The sequence below is a fragment of the Grus americana genome, chromosome 7, assembly GCF_028858705.1.
Source record: "Grus americana isolate bGruAme1 chromosome 7, bGruAme1.mat, whole genome shotgun sequence".
Taxonomy (NCBI): domain Eukaryota; kingdom Metazoa; phylum Chordata; class Aves; order Gruiformes; family Gruidae; genus Grus; species Grus americana.
The window spans coordinates 21,071,847-21,093,672 of record NC_072858.1 but is presented as its reverse complement, the minus strand read 5'-3'; the positions used below and the strand labels follow the sequence as shown (position 1 = coordinate 21,093,672).

Sequence of the window (21,826 nt, the reverse complement as noted above, 5' to 3'; positions counted from 1 at the left end):
TAGGTGGTCACTGGCACAAAAACTGAGTGAACAAATTGCTTCTTATACTTGACTAAAGTGTTTTGTGAACTAAGACTTGTTTACACACACAACTGACCAGTATGACATCTTGTTGCTTGCTACATCTGTGCTGACATCAGCGCAAACCAGCATAGATGCTAACAGAACTTGATTCCCTATGTGTAAAACGAGCTCTTGTGTAAAGCCCCTTGTGCAGGGAGAGGGAATGTCTTTTATGTGTCTCAAGTTTAACTGAGTGTCTCATCTAAGCTGGGTTACATAAACCAGGGGACTTATCCAAAATTTTTGCAGATTTTATTTCTTTAAACAAAAATACTCGCATTAAAGCCGAGTGAACCAAATATTGCACAGGCAGAAGGAAGCCTAACGAGACAAAGAAAAACAAACTTCCTATAATTGAGTCATGCTGGAAGCTTTTTTTCCCTTATGTCTAGAAGTCTGAATGTTTAAATTGGTGCAGATGAAAGAAAATCCTGCTGGAGGAAAGGCACTCCACTAGAGCATGAGGTTCGTGAAGAAATGAAGGACTTAAGGAATTCATGAAGGACTGTGTTCTGTCCCAGTGCAGTACTGTGATTTTACAGCAGGGATCTGTGTCTTTTCTACAAGTAGAAATGCTTGTTAAAAAAAAAATAAAAAATAGGATTTTGTTTTTTAAAACAGGAGAAGGAGACAATTTGAGCTCAGCTGACTGGTTCTTTCCCTGTCTTTGCTAGCAACGGCATTGATCAAACCACTGTTTCTCATGACATCTGTTTCTGGATCAGTGAAAAGGGACATAACACAATGCTGTCAGACTTAGCTGTTCAGGCTGTGTTTCTGCAATGGGTTGATAGGGAAAGCCAGATTAGGATATTTGTTCATTTATTGACCACTGAACTTTTTCTAATGAAGATGTATTTCTCCATCGAAACTGCACTCATATAGTTCTTTGAAGAGCATATATTTACTTGCTTTTTGGGGTCATTTTTTTCACTAACTGATGCAGTCTGTGGGCCCCCATTGGTTTACTGACCACAGTTTGAAAATCACTACACTAGGACAGCTTTTGTGGTATGATCAGGAAAGACTACATTAGAAACACTCTCCAGAGAGAAAGAATGCATCATTTTGTAGGAGCGGGGGAACAAAAGAAAAAAAAAAGAAAAAAAAAGAAAAAAAAAGAAAAAGAAAAAAAAAGAAAGAATAAGCTGGCTACCATTTCTTGGCCAGAGTTCTGTGAATGCTAAAAGGAGAAAAATCATACTGCTGTGAGGCCTGATACACCAACTCCTTTCTTGCTGCCTTTAAAAGGAACATGATTAGAATGAAATTTTAGGAAGTCATTCTTGGCAAGGAAATGGTGTTATAAACTGTTGAATGTCCATGTCAGCTCTGCAATCAGAAGAGAGAAGGGTGGCAGTTCCAGCATGTTTCCTGTTGTGTGGTGGAAGAGCATGTCCAAAATTGCTTGCCCCTCCCTGAGAAAACTTCTGTCTAACTTTCTCATTTAAACCACTAACCATGGATTTTCCATAACTGATTTTCATTCATAATTTTGTGATGTTCAAACCTTTCAATGCAGTGTAATTTTCTATATGATTAGTCTGTTGTTTTGTGAGATCTGTTGATTACACTGTGCTGTGGTCATGGTTTGGATAGGTTTTCAGAAGAGGCTCTGGCTTGTTTGAGCTCACAGTTTCAGTGGTCACTAGAAACATCAGAAATGCCAGGTGGAGCCAAACCTGGGGGACATACAAAGTGGGACATACAGCTCAGGATTTCTGTGTTCCTTGACACTGCAGAATAAGATGGAAGATCCATGCAGAAAGCAGCTGTGGAGGAAAAAAGTCTTCTTGACTGCATAGATGATAGAGATCAGCTTTAATTCTGAACAGGTAGATTGAAGTTTCAGGGAAAGTTCTGTTACCTATCATAACTCCAAACGTTCTAGGTGTTTGGTACCTCTAAACAGTACAATCTTACTAGGTTCAGTGCTGATTGCCTCAGTGAGTCCTGCAGGCTCTGCCTTTACAGGTATTTCCTTTTCGTCAGTTCTGAATTTGCACCCTTTCAACTTCACTGTATTAAAGTGAGATAGAATAGGATATAGTTCATTTATCCTGCTTGTTATCTCTCTGCTCTAAGATAAGAAAGCCAGTCTTTTCAGTGTCTTCAAACAAGATGTTTCCTGTGACCTTACCTTGAGCAAAACATACAATCTAACACAATTTACACTACACCATGTCCAGGTTCTAAGCTCCATGAGATGGGAATAAATATGACATAGCAATTTGTGAAGACAGGAAAAAATCTTTTTTTAAGCCTGATAGTTTCAATGCCAATTAGCCAGCAGTTGACCTAGGAAATAGTAAATAATATTTTGTCAATTAATAAAGTTTGTCAACGTTGCACATTAATTTTCCAGTGAAATTGATCACTAGTTAGTGAACTAACAGCACTGTTGATTTCAAATGGACTCACTAGCAAATGCATCTTCATTGTTTGTTTTCCCAACTGGATTCCAATTTCTAGACATAGTTATTTGTAAGTACTTACTATTACTACGGGAAGAAATGATTTGCTCTTTGTGCCCATAGGGTGTAGCTTTTGGTCCTTGAATGGATGGCTAAAGTTTTTAAATGTTGGATTTAACAACTACTATTGTTTGTACATGACAGCACAACTGATTGTGTTTAGGAAAACAAAGCAATATATCTGGATCATTTAGATATTAAAGAGGCTTAAAAGACATTAGAAGAAATACATTAGTGTTGTTACTCATTCATTGACTGCTCCATTTTTTTCCACATTAAGTATCTTTAATATTTTTCACACATATATCACTTTACACAAAATTCTGTATGAGTTTTAATTAATTTAAATATTTTCCACAAAAGTGAGAAGTTCAACAATTATCTAGCGCATAAAAATCAGAATACGAAAATGACTCAAAAGAGTCCAGGTTAGCAATTGCACTGAGTGTAGTTGTAGTAAGTAAACAAGTAGTAAAAAAGATGGAAAGTCTATGTGGTTGTTAACATTATTTTCCTGTAAATACTGAAAGAGATTCTCTGCAGTCAGATGGTTAAACACAATTTATAAAAAAGCCAGTAATAACTTACAAATGAGCAAGTAAACAGCAATGCATAAGTACTATAGACTATAACTGACTAAATTTGGGGGAACCATTTTCCTAACTTAATTGCCTTACAGCTGGTATTTCATAGAGATGAGAAATGTTGAGATCTAAATTGGAGTTATATGTATTTCTAAATCATTACAAAGACAGATGGTTATATAAGAATTGCAAGAAAGACAAGGAATGCTGTGCGTTGATTAAGCTCAGTCAGTAACTCTGTTAGTTGCCCTGGAACACACTATTACTTAATAAGTAGCTTGTTAGCAGAATGCGAAGGATGCTTCTCTGCTTTCTTCTCGTCTTTGGGGCAGGGCAGACAGCAATCTGGTTTTAGCCTTAAGTAAAAACATATGATTCTTTTCCCTGACTCTGTTGATCTGAGCACTGGGTGAAAGAGTCAATGCACTGCCTTTCTCCTGCTCATTCCCCATCCTTCTGCCAGATACTAGGGGAGAAGCAGGCATGTACCTTCAAAATACCAGAGTCTGGGCAACCCTGACAGACCGGGAATAGTTATTTTTGGTACATCTAAACGATGAAATGGAGAAGAGACTTAATTCAGCTCTTTCATTTTGGAAAACAGACTCTCTCAACTACTGCTAATTCTCCTTTAATACGAATAAATAGGAATGTACACAATTTCCAAAGGAGCAGAGATGCCCTTTCTGTCTTCACATAAATGCTTTGAAGTGGTTCACATGCCTTCAATACTGTCAGGTGGGATTTTCTAAGGGACCGAAGGAAATCTCTGTGATTTGGAGATAAATTTTAAAAAACAGACACTGCAACAACTGACATTTACATTTAACCACAGGAGATGAATCCAGAAACCCCAGTGAATTATCCCAGTATCTCAGCCATGCCCAGAAAGAGTTGGGTTCCACAGAACCAGCTAAAAAAGTCAGCATGTTGAAAAGGGAGTCACTTTGAGCTATGTACAGGGAACCAACCACTGACAATAGAGATTGAAATGAAGGTCCCACTCCTTTCTAGGGTTCACATTTGGGGAGGTAGCTTTCTTTTCCTAAGAACTTGGTTACTAGAAAACTTACACAAAAAATGATACTCCATTGTGAAGCCTCCCTCAGCAGACAGGAACTCAAATCCACTTCTGCTGCCCAGAACAGCACCATGGCTGATGCTTGTCAATTATTCTGGCTAGCAGAAGGGCCTTGCAACTTCTCCTGCTGGCACTGGGCTCTTGTGCAGTAAACAACCCATGGTTTACTCAGCCAGAAAGATAACAAAAGGAGGAGCACCTGTAGCCTGCCCATCCCGTCACATGCACATGAAAACATATGCACATACAAACATATGCACATACACATATTGTGAGATTTTTTTGGGTCTCAAATTTGCATTAGTTGCCTTAATTATGGCTAAATCCTGCTCGGGGTTCCCAAACCCATTATTGGTTCAGCTCATGAGGGTGTAAGTCCATTGGGCTCCTTTGAAAATTACAGCCTACCTTTTATCCAGGGTCATGTTCCCCCATTGGGCTATCTAGAGCTGTGCAAGTGAGCACTGAGCATCTCCTTTGCTTTGATGAGTGCTGTGTCAGCTGGTGTTTCCATGTGAGGAGGCACCCCTTTCCCTTCCCAAGAAGTGCTCTGTGCCGAGGTGACTGATCTGGAGGTGGGAATGATGACGTAGAAGTTAGTATCATCTACTTGATGTGTCTGTGGCGAATGGCAGCCACCACTGGTCTGTTCCCCAATGATGAGAGCTCTGCCTAGTCTCTTCATTATGTATACAAACTCTTCGGCAGCCCCAGCAGTCACAGCACTGGTGAGGATTATTAGCCCCTTCTGAGAGCCATACCTCTCCCCTGCCAGAAAGGACAAAAAGCATCAGGAAATGTATCCATTTTCAGACATTTATTTGCATGATGGAGCAAGAGAAGCCAAGATACAACATACTTCATTCCCTACCTGCTATTAAAAACCAAAGAAGTTTGGAAAGTTACTTTGTACCAATGATGGAATTGAAGCTCTTCTTACACTAGTGGTCTCTATACTGTCACCCTATGTGGTGCTCTTGTGCCATCAGTTTCTGGTTATGAGCTCCAGCAGCTAGGAGGCCAGCTCATGGTTACTTCTGCTGGATCTTCTGTGGCTTTGACTTTTACAGGAGCTCTAGATCCCATGAGAGGAGTGGGATAGGCAGGCGAGGAAAGCGACATTTTCCACTGCTCCAGCAGGAATATTCAAAGCTCAGCCAGCAGCATCTTCAGTTTCACTCTCAACCCCACTCTAGGAACATGGCTATTACAGAGCTTGGCCTGCAAACTGTGCAGGCGGCATTTTATGCAATTATAATTATAGTGGTTTCCCACAGGCTTTTTATAGTCTATAAATGGAAGCTGTTGCATGGTCTTTGTCCCAAGCCCTTCAACAAATACCCCTTTATTATTAGGCTCTAAGCCAAGTTATCTCACTTTCTTACATAAACCAGCTGACAGGAATAGGAGGGGTTTTTCACCTTATTTTCAATATATCTGAACATGCTAGGTACTTTTTGAGAGCTTAGTTCCTTTGAAAAAGTAGCCAATGCATCATAACTGGGACCTGATAACTTGAAAACTACTCTAAACTGCTCTAAAAATGTCATTCTTTAAGTTACAGTATGACATATAATTCTCATACTAAACTGTAAGAGAGGGGCCAAAAGCATGGTAATTAATTTTCACACCATCTTTGCTCTTCTCATTTAACTATAGACGTAATATCCATTAGAAGACTCTTTTCACAGTAGATATATATAATACAGGACCAGATCCAGCTCCTTTGAAGTTAATATGAGTCTGCCTGTTCTCTTTGATGGGAACTGGAATGTGTCCATAGTAATCATATCCCTCAGCACAGCCCACCTCTGACTGCCTGGGAAAATAGATGGACCCTGCAGCCTGTGACAAAGTTTAACCATTTCAGCATGCTCCAAGCCAGTAATTGCAGACACCATTGTGACACCTGTGGCTTGGTACTGTCTTAGCTTTAAAGGGCAAAAGAATTAAACCTGATGTTTAAGGCTTCTTAGCACTCCAACTGCACTTTATGAGCACTGAAGCACTCTGTTTCTGCATGTGCAGCATCCTTTCAACTTCCACAAACAGCAGGACAGGGTTTGTGGGGGGTGTGTGTGGGTGATACATTGCCAAATGCTCCAAACTCACTCAGATGTGCAAAATTTAGTGCTTTTCTTTCTCTCTTGCATTCTCTGGACAAACTGGACTATTGTGGGTGTTTTCATCTACTGAAATAGTGGATTACACAGGTAGGAAGTGAGGAGCTACATATAAAACTATGTGTGAGTATTGGAAGAGATATTACTAGAGGTCTAGGCAACACAGGATTTATTTTTAATTTTGGCAACTTTTAAAAGCAACAAGTCACAGGATTCAGCTAAACTTCTGGGGACCAGTTTACAAACCTCTGTGCATAACATACTCCATTCCTAAGAGCAATAAACTGTTATTTATAGATGGCATTGAGGGACATGGCTGAAATACACATTTTTGTTTTTACATTCTCTGCACAGCTTGAGCTAATCGTGGCAGGTGCTTTCATCAAATGAGTTATGGTATCTAATGGCTCACTTTAAAATACACAAGGAGGGACATCTGAAATGAAAAGCTACTTTAAAAAGAAATTGCCATTTTACCTTTGAGCTGTGGCTGGGTCCATATTTCCTTTACTGAATCACTGGGTCTGTCATAAACTTTGTCCAAGAGAATTTGATGTCCTTCATCAAAGAAGTATGAGCATAGGATTGCTATGGAAGTGGTAGAGCCTCCAATATTGTACCTTTTAAAAAATTAAAAATATTAAGGAAACAATTGAAAATTTGTGGAAGACAGTAAATCTCCCAAGTATTGTTCCTTAACATCAGTACTGAAAGGGCTTATGGCTACATTTTGATACGTTTACATTTGTTCTCCCCTAGCAACATTTGCACATTTATCAGAGAAACAAAGTCCTGTCTAAGAATCTTGGACTGTTATTGCCCACAACTGACATCAAAAGCAAACATAAAACTGAATGGTGTCTTTTTTTCTTGATTAAACCTGGGTAAAATTCAGGAAGTAAGGAAAGGCTCTCAATCTGCAGAGAAACATCAGATTCTTGTTGTTATTCTTCTCTGAATAACCCATGCTGTTACTGACATAGGCAGCATAAGTAAATACCTAAACTTTAATATATAAATGCAGATTCCAATTTAAGTAATGTATGTTTCTAGAACTGTCCAGTTCTCATTCCCTGCTGCACACAATGAGAATACTTGGTGTTTGGCACCTTATAAGATCAGGCCATTTCCTTTTGTGCCTAAAAATGACGTTAGCGGCTTCATTTAGGACAGTCATGTTTGAAAACTTTGGGTGTACTTTAATGTCAAGATCAAATTCACTGACTAGCTTAAGATTCCTTGGAGAACCCCTGCTATGAATACACACAATGGAATAGCAAATTATATTTTGTATGTCACATTTCACTAATACTAGAGCACATAAGAGCACTGGAAATGTTTGTACTTTGCTCACTAGTAGGAGATAGACACAGTGCTTTCCTGTAGGTGATAGGAATGCCTGGCACAGACATTCCAGCAAAAACATGCTAGAAAATGAGTTTTGTTCAGTCCAGTCCATGACTAAGGTTTTTTTTGCCTCCAGAAAAGAACTAGACAATCCAGGAGACCTCTATCCCAAAAAGTGAAGCTACCTCTTTGTTCCGCAGCATTTGGGAGCTGTACGCTGGATTCACACTGTAACTGGTTAGAACTGAAATAAGCCTCTTCAGTGTGTAGTAGTGCTGTGCTGCCAGGAGGTCCTGCTGCTGTTGCTTCACAGCCCAGGAGGCAGCTAGACCCAGTAGAGACCGGTTTCCCACCACTGCCATCATGGCTGAAGTGAGTGGCAAGCAGGCAGCTAGAGCAATGCCGGAAAGCTCTTCCTAGGACTCTCTTGCAGATAGTGAAACTGCAGAAACTTTAGTCACTAATAATGACAGTTGCAACCGTTGCTAGTGTTTTAGCTTAACTTTTGGAGGAAAGTACTTCCTTCATTACAGACTTCTTGTGTCACATTAGGGAAGCTGTTTAGTTTATCAGTGTCTCTTAATGCTGTGAAGCTTAAAAATATGAAGTTCATGAGTGGCACAGCTGTTCCACGAAGAGGAACTATTAAGGCGAGAGACATTATGCATTATGGTTAATCCCATGCAAAATTGAAGTTATCAAAATATGAAGTTCATGAGTGGCCCAGCTGTTCCAGGGAGGGAAACTTGTAAGATGAGAAACATTATTCATTATGGTTAATCCCATGCAAAATTGAAAATATCAGACTTGCCCTAAAATCATAAGATTGGTTTAGGAAGAATTCCAAAAAGTAAAATGTTTGGGTTTCTCTTTTATATGCCTTCAGAGACTGGGTCTTTTGTGTGCACTCAAAGGGCTGGAAATACACTAAATATAAAAAACCCAAAGCAACCCAAGAAAAGAACTATAATGAGACCATTTGGTACCTGGGACATGGTTTTACCTTTGCTGTTTTATTGCCCCTGGCCCTGATAGAAGTTTTATCTTGGGAGAAAACTGGGGCAAGAAAGAGGCAAGTCCCAGGCCTATTTCAAGTCTATTGGAAGATGGTGGTGCCTTTGCTGAATGTAAATTCAGTCATGGGTGTGTTTTTTGGTTGCTGCCCTGCCTCCTCTGTGCTCACATAGTGAGGTCTCTCTCTGTTCTCATTGCTGTGCTCATCTTTTCCTGAACATGATGCAGAATATTAAGAAGATTACCAAATATTGAGAGCCCCATGACAATGGATGTAAGTGCTTCTAGTGTTAAGAATGAGTTCTTACAAAGGCCTTCTTTTCTTTAGTTGATATTTGTAATGTTTTAGGCTCACAAACATTAGCTCTGGACCAAAACAAGGGAATGACTTGCCTAAATATCGTATGGGAAATATGTATTTGTGATATTCATCTGCTTTGCTAGCTGGCAACAAATGGATGCCATCTTCTGCCTCATAAGATTTGGAGTATTGTTGACACATTGGAGTGTCCAACAGAATCCTGCGTTGAGAGCAAACATATGATGCTGCAGGTTGCTGCAGCAGGGTCTAGGAGTGCTACAGTGCCTTTAAGCCACCTTTGTGCTCTGTGCATAAAGGTCATTCTGTACAGACTGATTGCCCAGGATAATTTAGCACTGCAGATATGGCAAATTAGATGTTGTAACACAGCCTTATGCATGGTCTGGTTTTTTGACTGTTCAATCACCTGACCACTGCTGCAGTAAAAGGTTTAATTAAGCCATATATTTTTATATATATATATGTAATTAATACAATGCACATGCAGAGTTAGATTAGAAAGAAATCAGAGAAAGAAAACAGATGTGACATCCAGGATTGCATTCTGCAACTTAGTCTCTAAATTTGCCTATTTAGTTCTAAACATCTCAAGTGATTGTACAATTTGTCTTGAGATATACTTCCAGACTGTTATTGTTTTCCTTGGCTGTTTTCCTTTTCTCATTTAATCCCAGCAATGTTAGCCTGTAAACAGGACAGTAAGCCATGTAAAGCTAATTCACTGTTACAAATAAAATGCGGTTTTGAAAGAGCTTTGGTTATTTGCCATTCAAAGGTTTACCTCATGTCTATGATTAATGCATCTGTGTGAACAATTTTCTTCCAAACATGATCTACCAGTAGGTCGGACACCTGGGTTAGAAGTTCACAGTCTCCAAACATATCGAATCTCAGATAGCCGATGTTATTTTCAAATACATTTGTGTGGAATGAAAATTTAATCAGATCTTCAAATACTTCTGGGGAAGGGATCTGAAAGAGTTTGGAAAAACAAAACAAATCATTTTCTGGCACTGATAGCTTCGCACAAGATTTGAAAAGAATTATGTGGGTCAAGTTTAGTCCAGGTAGGACATATGTGAGGAATGTGACCAAGTTTGAAGAACATAATGAATGATATTAAGATTTTTGCATATTAAACATGGGTTAGTATTGTCTGCTGCACTGTTTTCCCAATATAGGATGCATCAATAGCATGCCCAGAATCTGGATCAGGCGCCTATTTGTCAGAGCTCGGTTTATTTTTCAAAAATACAGGAATTTCCTTGGACCAAAGAGGCTGAGAAGACTACAAGAACTACCCCCTAGCCACTATCCCAGGCCTACCATCCAAGCCCACTTGTTTCCTTTAGTAGTTCATTCTAAATAAGGCACTTGGGACTTTTATAATCTCTTGATTGGCCTGAGCTGACAAACAGCTGCTGGCTACAGTTGAGGTTGGTCCCAGTGCCTCTTAATGACCGAGTCTCTGTGGCAGTGAGGAACCTGATGTATTGGGCATGTGCTAAGATACTCATGAGGTAGATGTGTTAAACCTCTTAGATGGTGGCCATGTGCCTGGAGTCTCACGTGTTAGGCTGTGATTAATTTCATTTTGTTTTGCTTATGTTATTAAACAGCAGGCATTGTTTTAACAGCAATGTGTAGCCAACTAATAAAGTTATCCTAGTAACCCCTACATGCATTGAGACATAGCCTGCTCCTGTTGCCAAAATTCTGTTTTGCATGCATATGTCTGAAAATGGAAGACTGTCCTTCAGCTTAAGGAGATAAGGCTTTGGGATGTATATGACTTATGTGACATACAGCAATTTGGCCTCTTCTCCTCTGGGTTGCTGTGAAAATGATTTCGTACTTGCTTTTTAATCAGTTGCCCTCTGCCTTAGCTCAGTCCCAGACAATCCATACTTTTACACCCAAAAGATCAAGGAGTCAGCAGTAAGCCATGTGCTAAAAGGGGCTCTCCCAACCTGCAACATGCTGCAGAATCTGGGAGGCATTTGGGCTTTCTGCAACTGTAGAGGAGTCAGGCAATCTCCTGCCCTACATGTAGTGCTGTGGCCTGGGTTTGCACTCCTGCCAAAAGCAGGTCTGCCACAGCAGAAAGAGGGTTTCCAAGGAGTGTGAATACAGCTGTATTTGACACAGCTCAAGCACTTTACCTTTACCTAGTTGTCGATCTGACGCTAAGAGCAAACTCTACTGAGTCCTTTTCTGTACCCTTCTTTTTCACTGTACCTTGTGAACATAACCATTGTATATGGACTGTAAACATATCAGTCCAGCACCACTGAGTTTGTCATTTCCAATCCACTTCCCAGTGACAGCAATGCTACTTGATCTGCCCATTGTACATGGATTAACAAATCACAGTTTTGAAGAATATATCCAGCATGCATTGCATTATTCTGACAGAGCTTATATCTAGTTCAGAGGTACTGGTCCCCCCAGGAGAAAAAAAACATCGCTCATTGGTAACATCTACAAATAAAATTGATGTGTTACTCTCAGTCACCTACTAATGATATTTTAACTGAACACATGGATTTCTTAGCTCTGTCTCTAACAATAATTGCTAGATGCATACCCATAAGCATGTTGATTAAGAATAACCTCTCTGTCTGTGTCTGGTAATTTTTTTACCAACTCATTGTTTTACTGTGCTGCACCACATCTTTGTTCACTGAGGACTTCAGTACTTGCTAGCAGTGATGCTAACTCTTGGAAATTCATTATGGATTTCAAGGTGGGCAGGCTGATCTTAAAGTGTCAGGTCTCATGGGGTAAAATGAATATGCAAGGATCTCAAAGGAACTCTTCTTCATCTTCATGGCTGCAGGAAAAGGTATAAAAATTTATCTATTCTAAAGGTTCTAAGACCAGAAGTCAGATGAAAAGTACTCAGAATGTAATTTTGGGGTGTCGGGAAAGCCTCCTAATTTTAAAGCAAAAGGGAGGAGGAGGAGGCTGGGACTGACACTAGAGAGTTACTGTCCTGGAAAACTGCAGGTCCATGATACTGGCACATGGGCCATGTGCTGCTGGTACCTAAGGAGGTGAGTCTAGCTTCAAAGAGCAACAGCATACTCTCCTTTGGAAGGCAGGGCTCTGTTTGCAAGCCAAGGACAGGCTGGGACAGGATGCAGCTGAAAGTAAGATCTTGCTGCTCAGTCAGACAATGTTTACATACAAATGACTTGACGTTAATTATAAACCCTCAGGTGCCTTAGTAAGAACCCTATAAGCAATGTGGCTAGACTAAAGAACCACCAAGCTAAGACCACTTAAGCCAAGGAAGAATTGTTTTTCATTAACTATATAGGGTCTCCAGCTCTATTCTGCTGTCTCCTTCCACAAGTGAGTGGCCTTACTGGAACAAGTGATGTGACACAAAATAGGTCCTGGAAAGCTGCCCTGGGATTCATACATGGAGTTTCATCCCTGGCTCAGTTACTGACACATACCCCGACCACAGGCAAACCACTTTTCCAACTGTGTCTCCCTTCCCTCTTTTCTCCCCTTTTACCTCCTCACTAAGTTGTTTTGTCTATTTAGATGGAAACTGTATTTTCATAGCTAATTTTGTGGTGACCATCGTAATGTAACTTAGATTTCCATTAAGGGTGCTAGTGCTGTCAACTTCCAGCTGTTAAAATATTATCAGCCAACACCCTTGAGCCATTGTAAATCCTGAGATTGGTTTAAGACCTATGAGATCTTGTGGGCTGGGTGGCAGGATTGAGCTTTTCTTTCTTAGAACAACATTTGGATTCCTCACAGGCTGGAATGAAACCATCCATCCTAGTAGGTCCCCCAGCTCAAGGACTGAGCAGGATCAGCTACATCCCTGAGAGCCGATTCTCACTTGCTCTTAAAAACACCCGTATCACTAGGTGATTTCCAGACAATCCAGTCTAGTACGTCACTAACCTTACTATGACAAAGATGTTTTTAACATCTAGTGTAAACAGTCTAAGTTCACTACTTTCTACAGTTTAAGTGCATTACTTCTTGGCCTATTTACCATGGACAAGGGAACAGATTATTCTCTTCATATTTGAAACAGCCTCTTACGTATCTGAAGACTGTTTTCATGTCTCCTCTCAGTTTTCTTCTCTCTGGAATAAACAACTCAAGTCTTTTAAACTTTTTCAAGATGACTCTTATTCAGTCTTCTCTTTACTCCTCTTCCTTTTTCCTGCTGTCTCCCCACTTGAGTCACATCTTTCCAGAAAAGCATTGCCCAAGACTGTGCATAGTATACTCTAGCTGAATTCTCCTTAGAGCTGAATGTAGCAGAAGACTTCACGTCTTACTGATTATATTCCTCCTTATCCATTCCAGTTTGATGATTATTTTTTACTGCAACAACTTGACTCTATTGACTTGTGTTCAGCTTATGAACTCTGAAGAACCCATATGCTTTTTTTACAGGACTCCCCCTAAACAAGCTGTTTTCCTCCCAGAGTTATGCAGTCAATTACTATCACCCTAGAAACTGTGTAAGAACCCTACATGTGTTCTTATTTAACCTCATCCTGCTTTTCACAGATAATTTCTCCAGTTTTTCCACAACTGTAGCTTTGAATTCTAATCCTGCCCTCCATTGCATGAAGACAGCCAGGATGGGGGGAGTTACCATAAGCAAAAGCTGAAACCCTCTGGGACGGTGCTCCGGAAAGGATTAAAAAGGTTATTTAAGGCTCTCAGTCCCCATTGAGGGAATGCAGGGCAGAATGAGAAGCTGTACTTTCACCCCACAAAGGACGGCACTGCACAGCAGTGTGTAAGCCTGCTCTGACAATACGCAGCTTGTAAGGTACTCATTGCAAGCCAGTGAGCAGTTATTTTCTAGTCAATGCTCTGGAAGATTACATTTGAAAGCAAAATTTTAAAACACAATTCATGGCTAAATTTTGATTTTCTTTCAAACCCCACTGAAAATCCTTAAAACTAATAGCCAAATCTACTGTAACATTAATGACAATGGAAAAAAAAAAAAAAAAGGGTCTCTCTGGTGGGATTGTAACTGCAAATGTAGCTGCACTGAGCTTGAGTATCCGGATCAGAAGATGAAAGGTACTAGAAAAAGAACAAAAGTGATTAACAAAGTGTCATGTTCTTTTATGCACCAAATACAAAAAGCAAGCATGAATTGCAAAAGATGAAGAGTCGATGAGAGTTAAACACAAGATATTTTTCTGGCTTGCATAAAAGTGTATAGTTCCCTGACTTTACTGTGGTTATGTTGATATAAATCAGCATCATAGACGCCCACAATTTTTTTTTCCCACCTGTTAGCAATAGATGTAGTAATTTGATTATCTATCTTGAAACTTTGAGGCTGAGCATTTTGATTTCACTCATTAATGAAGGGACATAAGCAAAATATAATCCTTGCTGGTGAAACATCTGTAACTGTTGTCTCCTTCAGCAAGTACAATACTCTGTTGTAGACATGTACTATTTATCTGGGAAAAGGAGGACTTCAAATGCAGGAAAAATTTCTCAATATAAATGATTCCTTTTTGTCTTTTACTCTAATCATCATTTTCAGCTGCTTATCTAAAACATTAATATAAAAATTCTCTTAGGTGTGAAGACTGCATTAAAAGTATTTGGGTGTTATCAAGGGGCCAGAAGAGTCACTCAGGGAGACTCTTGCCACTTAAAATTGACATAGGTAGTCTACAATACTCAGATATTTGTGAACACAAATGTTTCAGTATGGAAGGGAAGGTATGACTAGAGGGAAAAAGAGGCAAACAGAAGAATAAGAAGTAGGGATTATTGAACTGCGCATCAGCAATTTTACAGAGGTCTGCCTTATAAGCAAAATGCTTTTTTCTGAAACAGAAACAATATATACAACATTTGCCTCTGGGAAGTCTGACTTTGGAAAGTGGCATTCATGCAGCACACAACTCCGGCTAGCATTGACCTTGCTGTTGTCATAAAGGAGACATATTCACTACCGTGTATTATGCTTCAGCAGCTATTCTAGTGTAGCAGATGCAAAGGCCTACATGCATTTCACTTGTCTGTCTCCTATGTCCCATCCCATCCTTCCTGCAGTTATTCATCATCACTTTCATTTAATTGTGCTGGATCTGCTGCATTGTCAAGGTCATTATCAGGAAAATCCCACAGTCAAGGGAAAGCATGTCTTGGAAGGTAGGTAGCACAAAGAAAAACTAGCTTTTAGGTTTTTGAGGAATAAATGTGATAAGGTTTTGAGGAATAAATGTGATACAGATTAAAAGAGCCACTACGTCCATGTATAGGACGGTCAAAAAAAAAACCAACTAAAAATTTACAAATACAATTAGGGCCATCATGTAAGCTTCACTGTAATCATAAGACATTTCCTCTCTGGGGTATTGGTATAGGGTATTCCTGAAATGTTCCACAGAAAGCATCCCTCTTGGACCTGAAAAAGCAAGGCAGGAAACGAAGGTACTCTTGCTGCCCAGTGTTCAGTGGAATAGGTGAATTTTCTTTCACCTCTATCGCAAGGAAACACCTTTACTCAAATTACTTCAGTGTCTTCATTTTCTAACCCTCTTTCACCTTAAAATGTCCTAACACCACTCTCTTGTCTCTCTGCCTCCCAATTTCCTCAAGCACTATGAGGGAATGAATATGCCTTTGGAAACTATTTTAGCCTCATAAGAGACCCATGCTTCTCCTCTGCTATTTATACATTATTTCCCCTTGAAGAAAGCTCACATTTGTCCTGATTTTCATCCAAACTGATGATGGTGATTTCCTTCTTATGGATGTATCCCCGACCTCTTCCAATCATTTTGCTTGACAATGAACTGAGGTAAAGAGGCATTAATTAGTATAATGGAATTTCCTCACTAGCTCTATCAGGATCAGAATTTCACGTCATGTGACAAATAACATATTTGTCCTGTACATTCTGTTCTCAACATTTAAGGTTTGAATAAACTAAGTAAGGTTTGAACAAGTAAAGATAGTCAACAAATTCCATTAACAGCCTTCAGTGAAAACAGTGAGTAATTTGCAAAACGGGCCCACTTTGTAGAAATTATGATGTATCACTACTGATATGTTGCTAATTTAGCATGGAACTCTGTGAAAAACCTCTTTAGAGTGAAGTTTTCTACACCCAACAAATGTAGGAGGGAAAGAGAGTGACAGAATAGAAAAAATCATTTAATTAATTATTTCCATTTAAGCTTAGAGGCAAGAATGGGGCGAGCATCTCTTGGTTAACAAACTTGAAAAAAATGTCCTCCTCTGGCAATGCTTAGACTTTGTCCTTGACCTTAGTGTTGGAGATAATACTACAAAGGTCATGCCCACTTTAAATCATGCATACCAAAAACTTCAGAGGGTGGAAGCCCACGGATTTCCTCCCCCAGGAAACATTTAATAGTTACCTGACACTTGGTATACTCTGGTTCATTGCAAAGGCAAATACATTCTCTTCAAAAAGTAATTTTATGAGTCCCTGGAGAAAAGACGTCTCTGATAGCTGGGCTAGAGCAGTAGCCAGAAACGAGCTAAATCCATCCAAGAAAGGGATCAGGTTATCCTAACCCTCCCTTTAATTTGAAGATGGAATTTTAACAAGTGCTCCTGGGAGCTCCCTCCAGCACAACAATGAACAAGAAAGATTTCCAAGGCAGACCGGTGTATAAATATCCAGGCTCAGAACAAAGCACAGACTGTTATGCAAACCACACAGCAAGGGCAAAAGTAGATTATTAAAAATCAGTTTCTCCCTGGGGTCACCTAACTTCCACCCAGATACTTCTTCCAAAGTATTTCTAGGTCACTGGGAAACTGTCTGATACAGAGCATGAGATACACTCAGAACAACTTTCCACTGTGACTACCAAAGGAGTTGTTTGTTATTCTGGTGTAATAGAAGTCAGGTACAGCAATTTTATGTAGAAAAATCCATTAAAGAGTACGTGCCTGCATGTTCTGTGGGTGTATGCATTTACTCTAGTCCAACTAAATTTTTCTTAAATTACAAACTCGGTTTGTAACCAGTGGGTTTCTGCACTAATTTATTACTGCTTGAAAAGCCATAGCACTGAAAGAGAGGGGATCACAGAGACAATGAGATATCTCACCTATAACTGTGAAGCCCTGCGTATTTACTTGTGTCAGATGGCAACTGAAAGAGAGCCACAGCCTGAAGGTTCTTCCCAAAATGCATGCATCCAGAACTACCATCTACTAGCACAAGCTACTACCCTGACTTGCCTTAGTGCCAGAGAAAGCTCAGCCTCCAAAAACCCACTCAGGCACTGGCTGTTCTTCTGGGTACAGGTAAATCCTGGTGGATTTATGATATGGGCTAGAAACAAGATAAGATAGCTGACTCAGTGGTCCCATTCTAGCTGGCATTAGTATAGCTGTGTACAAGAGAACTGTACCTGTTTTAGCATGATCCCTGGGATACTGTCCTTGGCGTGTTGAGGGATGTAGAGTAATTTCAGATGCTCATCATCAGAAAGAGCTTGCAAGTTGGCAGTCACCTTCCTGGCCAGCTCCTCTTCTGTATTAATCCTTTTATAATTGTCTTTGTTGATGTTCTGGGTGAGGTTGGATGCTATAACAGTCCCAATGTCCACAAAGGCATAATTATCTGCCACAAGCTTGCCTACAGTTTGCAGTGTCTGTGGCACCTGGGCACGCAGGTTAGCAATGTGCTGAGCTACAGTCATGGCTTCACTGGCCTGGATGGTGATGTGCGGCTCCACCCCAGACACACTCCATACTTTGCCAGTGACTGGGCTGAGGACCACTTGGCTGGGGATGGAGGCATATAGGGAACTGTTACCAACACGATAAATGCCCACTGAGAGGGAACCACCTACTGTGGGCTCACCAATAACTGTGGCCCGGTGTAGATCCTTCATAGAGCGTGTGAAAGCTTCAGCTGCTGAGCCACTCATATGGCTCGTTAGTATGTAGATGTCCTTGAAGGAGCCATATCTCTTGCCAGTGACTTGGGGGAGAGTCCACACCTCTGTGCTGCGGGAGGTACTACGATCGAAGACAGTGTAGAGGTGTTGCCGAGGCTCAGGCTCAAAGAAGTAGGAACACAGTATTGGGATGGCAGTGGAGTAGCCACCTGTGTTGTACCTCATGTCAATAATCATGGCATCTGTGTCCACCAGTTTGTTCCATACCATCTGTACCAGCTGGGGTCCAATGGCCTTCACCGTTTCTGCCTCAGCCATCATATCAAAGCGAAGGTAGCCCAGGTTGCCTGGCAATACCTCAATTTTGAAGAGTGCCTCAATGATGTAGCTCAGCTCCTCAGGGCTGGGAATCATGTTTGGAAGCTGTTCTTCTGGTGTTGGTTCCACATGACTGTGGAAGACATGAAGTCGATGGTCCCCTGAGGCTTCCTGCAAGTCACTGGTAAGCTGTGAAGCCAATGTCTCAAAGTCTACAGCTGATCGGTAACCTCCTTGGGCCCGTTTGGTGCTGAGCATAGCACTGGCCTTACCAGCCACTTCCGGGATGGCATAGTGAGCCTCTAGGAGTTGCCCAGTACCCTCCAAAAGTACTCCCATGTTCCTGTGGAAAGCTAGCACCTCTTCAGCCTTCTCCAGTGCATCCTCAGCCAACACTATGGCATCAGGTACCACTCCCCCACCCATCCAGATTTCGCCATGGTTGTCAATGAGGGTGATAACAGGCACAGTGACAGTTAGGCCATGGGTTATTCCCTGCTCAGGCTGCAGCAGAGGGAAGGTACGGGTGTGCGAGAGGCTTCCTGCTGTGATCTCACCAATCAGCGTGGCACGGCCCAGGGACTGCATGAGGTAAGCAAACTCCTCAGCAGCTGTAGCAGTGTGGTGGCTGGTGAGCAGGTAAATGCCACGCTGAGCCCCATAGGGCTGGCCCAGCAGTTCTGCCTGGCTGTTATGCTCCTGTGTGTGGTTGGTGCGTCTGTCATAGGTTGTGAAGAGATGGACAGGGCCAGCAGCAGGATCTTGGAAATAGGAGAGTAGCACAGGCACAGCAGAGGAGGAAGGGCCCCCAGGGTTGTAACGCAGGTCCATGATCAAATTCTCTGTATTTTGGAGGGGCTCCCACACTTTGTGGACAATGTAAGGTCCCAGCTTAGCAAGCACAGAGGCATCTGCAAACTCATCAAAGCGCATGTAGCCAACATTGCCTGGCAACACTGAAACCTTGAAGACAGTATCCACCAAGGCGTGCAGCAGTTGCTCATTGTCAGGTAAGTTGGCTGCCACTGCAACTGGCTTCTCGGCAGAGGGGGGAGCAGCTTCACCTGGCATCATGACTCGGACCAAGAGGCGAGGGTCTTCAGATAAGGCCTGCATCTCAGTGTTGAGCTTAGTGGCCAGGTCCTCTGCTGACTGCACAGAAGAGAAGTCAGAGGTGACGAGGTGCCGCAGCAGCACTGGCACCCGTTCCACTATGCTGTAATAGTCCTTTAATATGTTTGTGAGGTGGCTTAGGGTGCCAGGCACTGCTCTGCGCACTGCCAGGATATCCAGAGATTTCTGCAAGGCTTGCTCTGCCTCAGTAGCCACACATGGCATCACCCCACTCACCTCCCAGCTCTGTCCACCTCCACTCAAAGGGCTCACAGATCGTGACACGGGGACCATCATATAGAAATTGGAGGGGCCAATACGGAGCTTCTGGATGTCCAGTGAGCCCCCAGCTGTCTTTTCCCCGACAGTGATAGCCCTGTTCATGTGCTTGAGGATGTAAGCCACATCTTCAGCCACTCCTGTGGTGTGGTGGCTGATCAAAACAATGACATCCTTGTCTTTGCTGTACCTCTCTCCCAACACCTTTGGCAGCGTCCATATCTCTGTGGTGGTGTTGGAGGGCCGATTGTATACAGTCTCAACATGCAGCATCTTGTCTGCTTCATGCAAGTATGATATGATGAAGGGGAGGCCAGAAATCTGTCCCCCAGTGCTGTGACGAAGATCTATCACCAGGGCAGAGGTCTCTATCAGCGTCTTCCACACCTTGTCCACCAGAAAAGCTCCAACTTGCTGCACAACTTCCTGTCCTATGATATAATCAATCCTCAGGTAGCCAACGTTGCCCTCCAGCTTGTCATATGTGACCACATGCTCAATAAGACTCAGGAGTTGTTCACGAGTGGGGGAAGCCTCAGCTTCTTGTTTGGGAGCTGCATGCGGTGATGGCTCATAGGAAATCACCAGTCTTGGATCATTCAGAGCACCCTGCACTCCAGCTGTCAAGACACTGGCCAGCATTTTTGGATCTGAGATGTCCAAGATTTCCCCGCTTTTGATTGCTTGTTCAATGGCTTCTTGCATTCCCACTAGGTTTTCAGGATAGCAATAGTTATCCAGAAGGACTTTAGCCATATCCAGCACGAGAGTTGGCTGAAAGATTTCCTCAGCAGGTATGTTGCACATGATCAGTGCTGAAAACAGGAAGAAAAGTTTCCTGATCATTTTGTCTTTGTATGGAACAGAACAGAAGGAAAGAACTCAGAAGCTCTTATCGATGAATAGCTCTCCGATGACTGTTTGGGAATCACAGTGAAATCCCTGTGCTGAATCCAGGTGCACTGAACAGATACAAATCTTTTATCTGCATTAAACCTTTAATCTCATTAAAATGGAGTGCATCATCCAAAGTGCACCAATAGATGAAGCTCAGCTCCTTACTACTTCACAGCCCTCTTATGAAACAGTAATAAACTTCAATCATCAAGGAAGATCTTTCTGGCAGTTAATTGTTTCCAAAAGGTAATGCATTGCCTGTTATAAACTGGTCCTGGCTTATCCTGACAGTGGATTGCTTAAATGCAAAACTTTGATTTTAACCACAATTAGAACAGCAGTCATCCAATCTTTTACCACTATTTATGAAAAGCTTATACCAGGAGATTCTTCAGTGACTTAGTTGTATCAATATTTAATATTTTTTCAAAAGTTGTTGACAGTACATTGTATTTGGTGATTTTCAATCTGAGCTGCAAAGGACTCTGCTTACATTCTATGACTAAGGGCTCCAAACAAGGAGTTGCAGACATAAAATCCAAGGTAATGACAGCCTGTTAATTTCTGTGCTGAGAATTGCCAGCATTTTAAACAGGACTTTGAAATACACTTGACTCAACTTAATACAGCTAAATCTGAGGTGACTTTAATCTTCATAATTTGCACTCAATTAGGATTTACTTGTAATACTATTGAGTAACATATGGTCATGTCTGATGACAGCTCACAGCCAATAGACTTTAGGTTCAACATACCAAAATAGAACATGGGGGGTTGTTTTCTTCTGCTCACAATGTATCCAAGACTCTATTGTATTAAGAGTTTGAAAGAGGATCAGAATATGTGGGATGCAGCTGCAGGCTGTACCCATGTGAATTGTCAACATGCAGAGCTCCGGTATGACATGCCAAAGACATACAAGAACAGATTCTTGGCTTTAAATCTTAAATGACTTTCTGCTTGCTGGAGGTAGCTGCAAGAATAGACTAGGGAATCTGGGAAGAGCATGTTTTTTGTATTGCTTTCAAAATGTCATTTGTTCCTACATATGAATACATGTGGAGGGAAGAGTCTAAAGATGATCTACCCTGGCTGGGTGCACTCTGTTGGCGTCATGTGTGAGTGAGCAAAGCTTAGTGCAGTCCTCTTTCTGGGTCATTCAGCTGTAGTAATAAAGGAGTTTTGTGAAGTTCCTTCCTTTAACATGTCCATATAGGAATAGCCTCATCTATATGCAGGTATTATTTCATCCCATGATTGATTTGTATCTGTGTGTATGTAAATGTACAAATAAAAATCCAT

At 41.3% G+C, this 21,826-nt stretch overlaps 1 protein-coding gene across 1 annotated transcript; it reads right to left on the bottom strand.

The window, feature by feature from the left end:
• Positions 1–4,641: 4,641 nt before the first annotated feature.
• On the bottom strand, positions 4,642–20,473 carry RBP3 (retinol binding protein 3). Its single transcript, XM_054832445.1, has 4 exons — positions 17,426–20,473; positions 9,790–9,980; positions 6,803–6,945; positions 4,642–4,970 (listed from the first exon to the last, which is right to left on the bottom strand). Exons 1-4 carry the CDS (start codon positions 20,471–20,473, stop codon positions 4,642–4,644), a joined length of 3,711 nt encoding a protein of 1,236 aa, XP_054688420.1.
• Between the last annotated feature and the right edge of the window lie 1,353 nt (positions 20,474–21,826).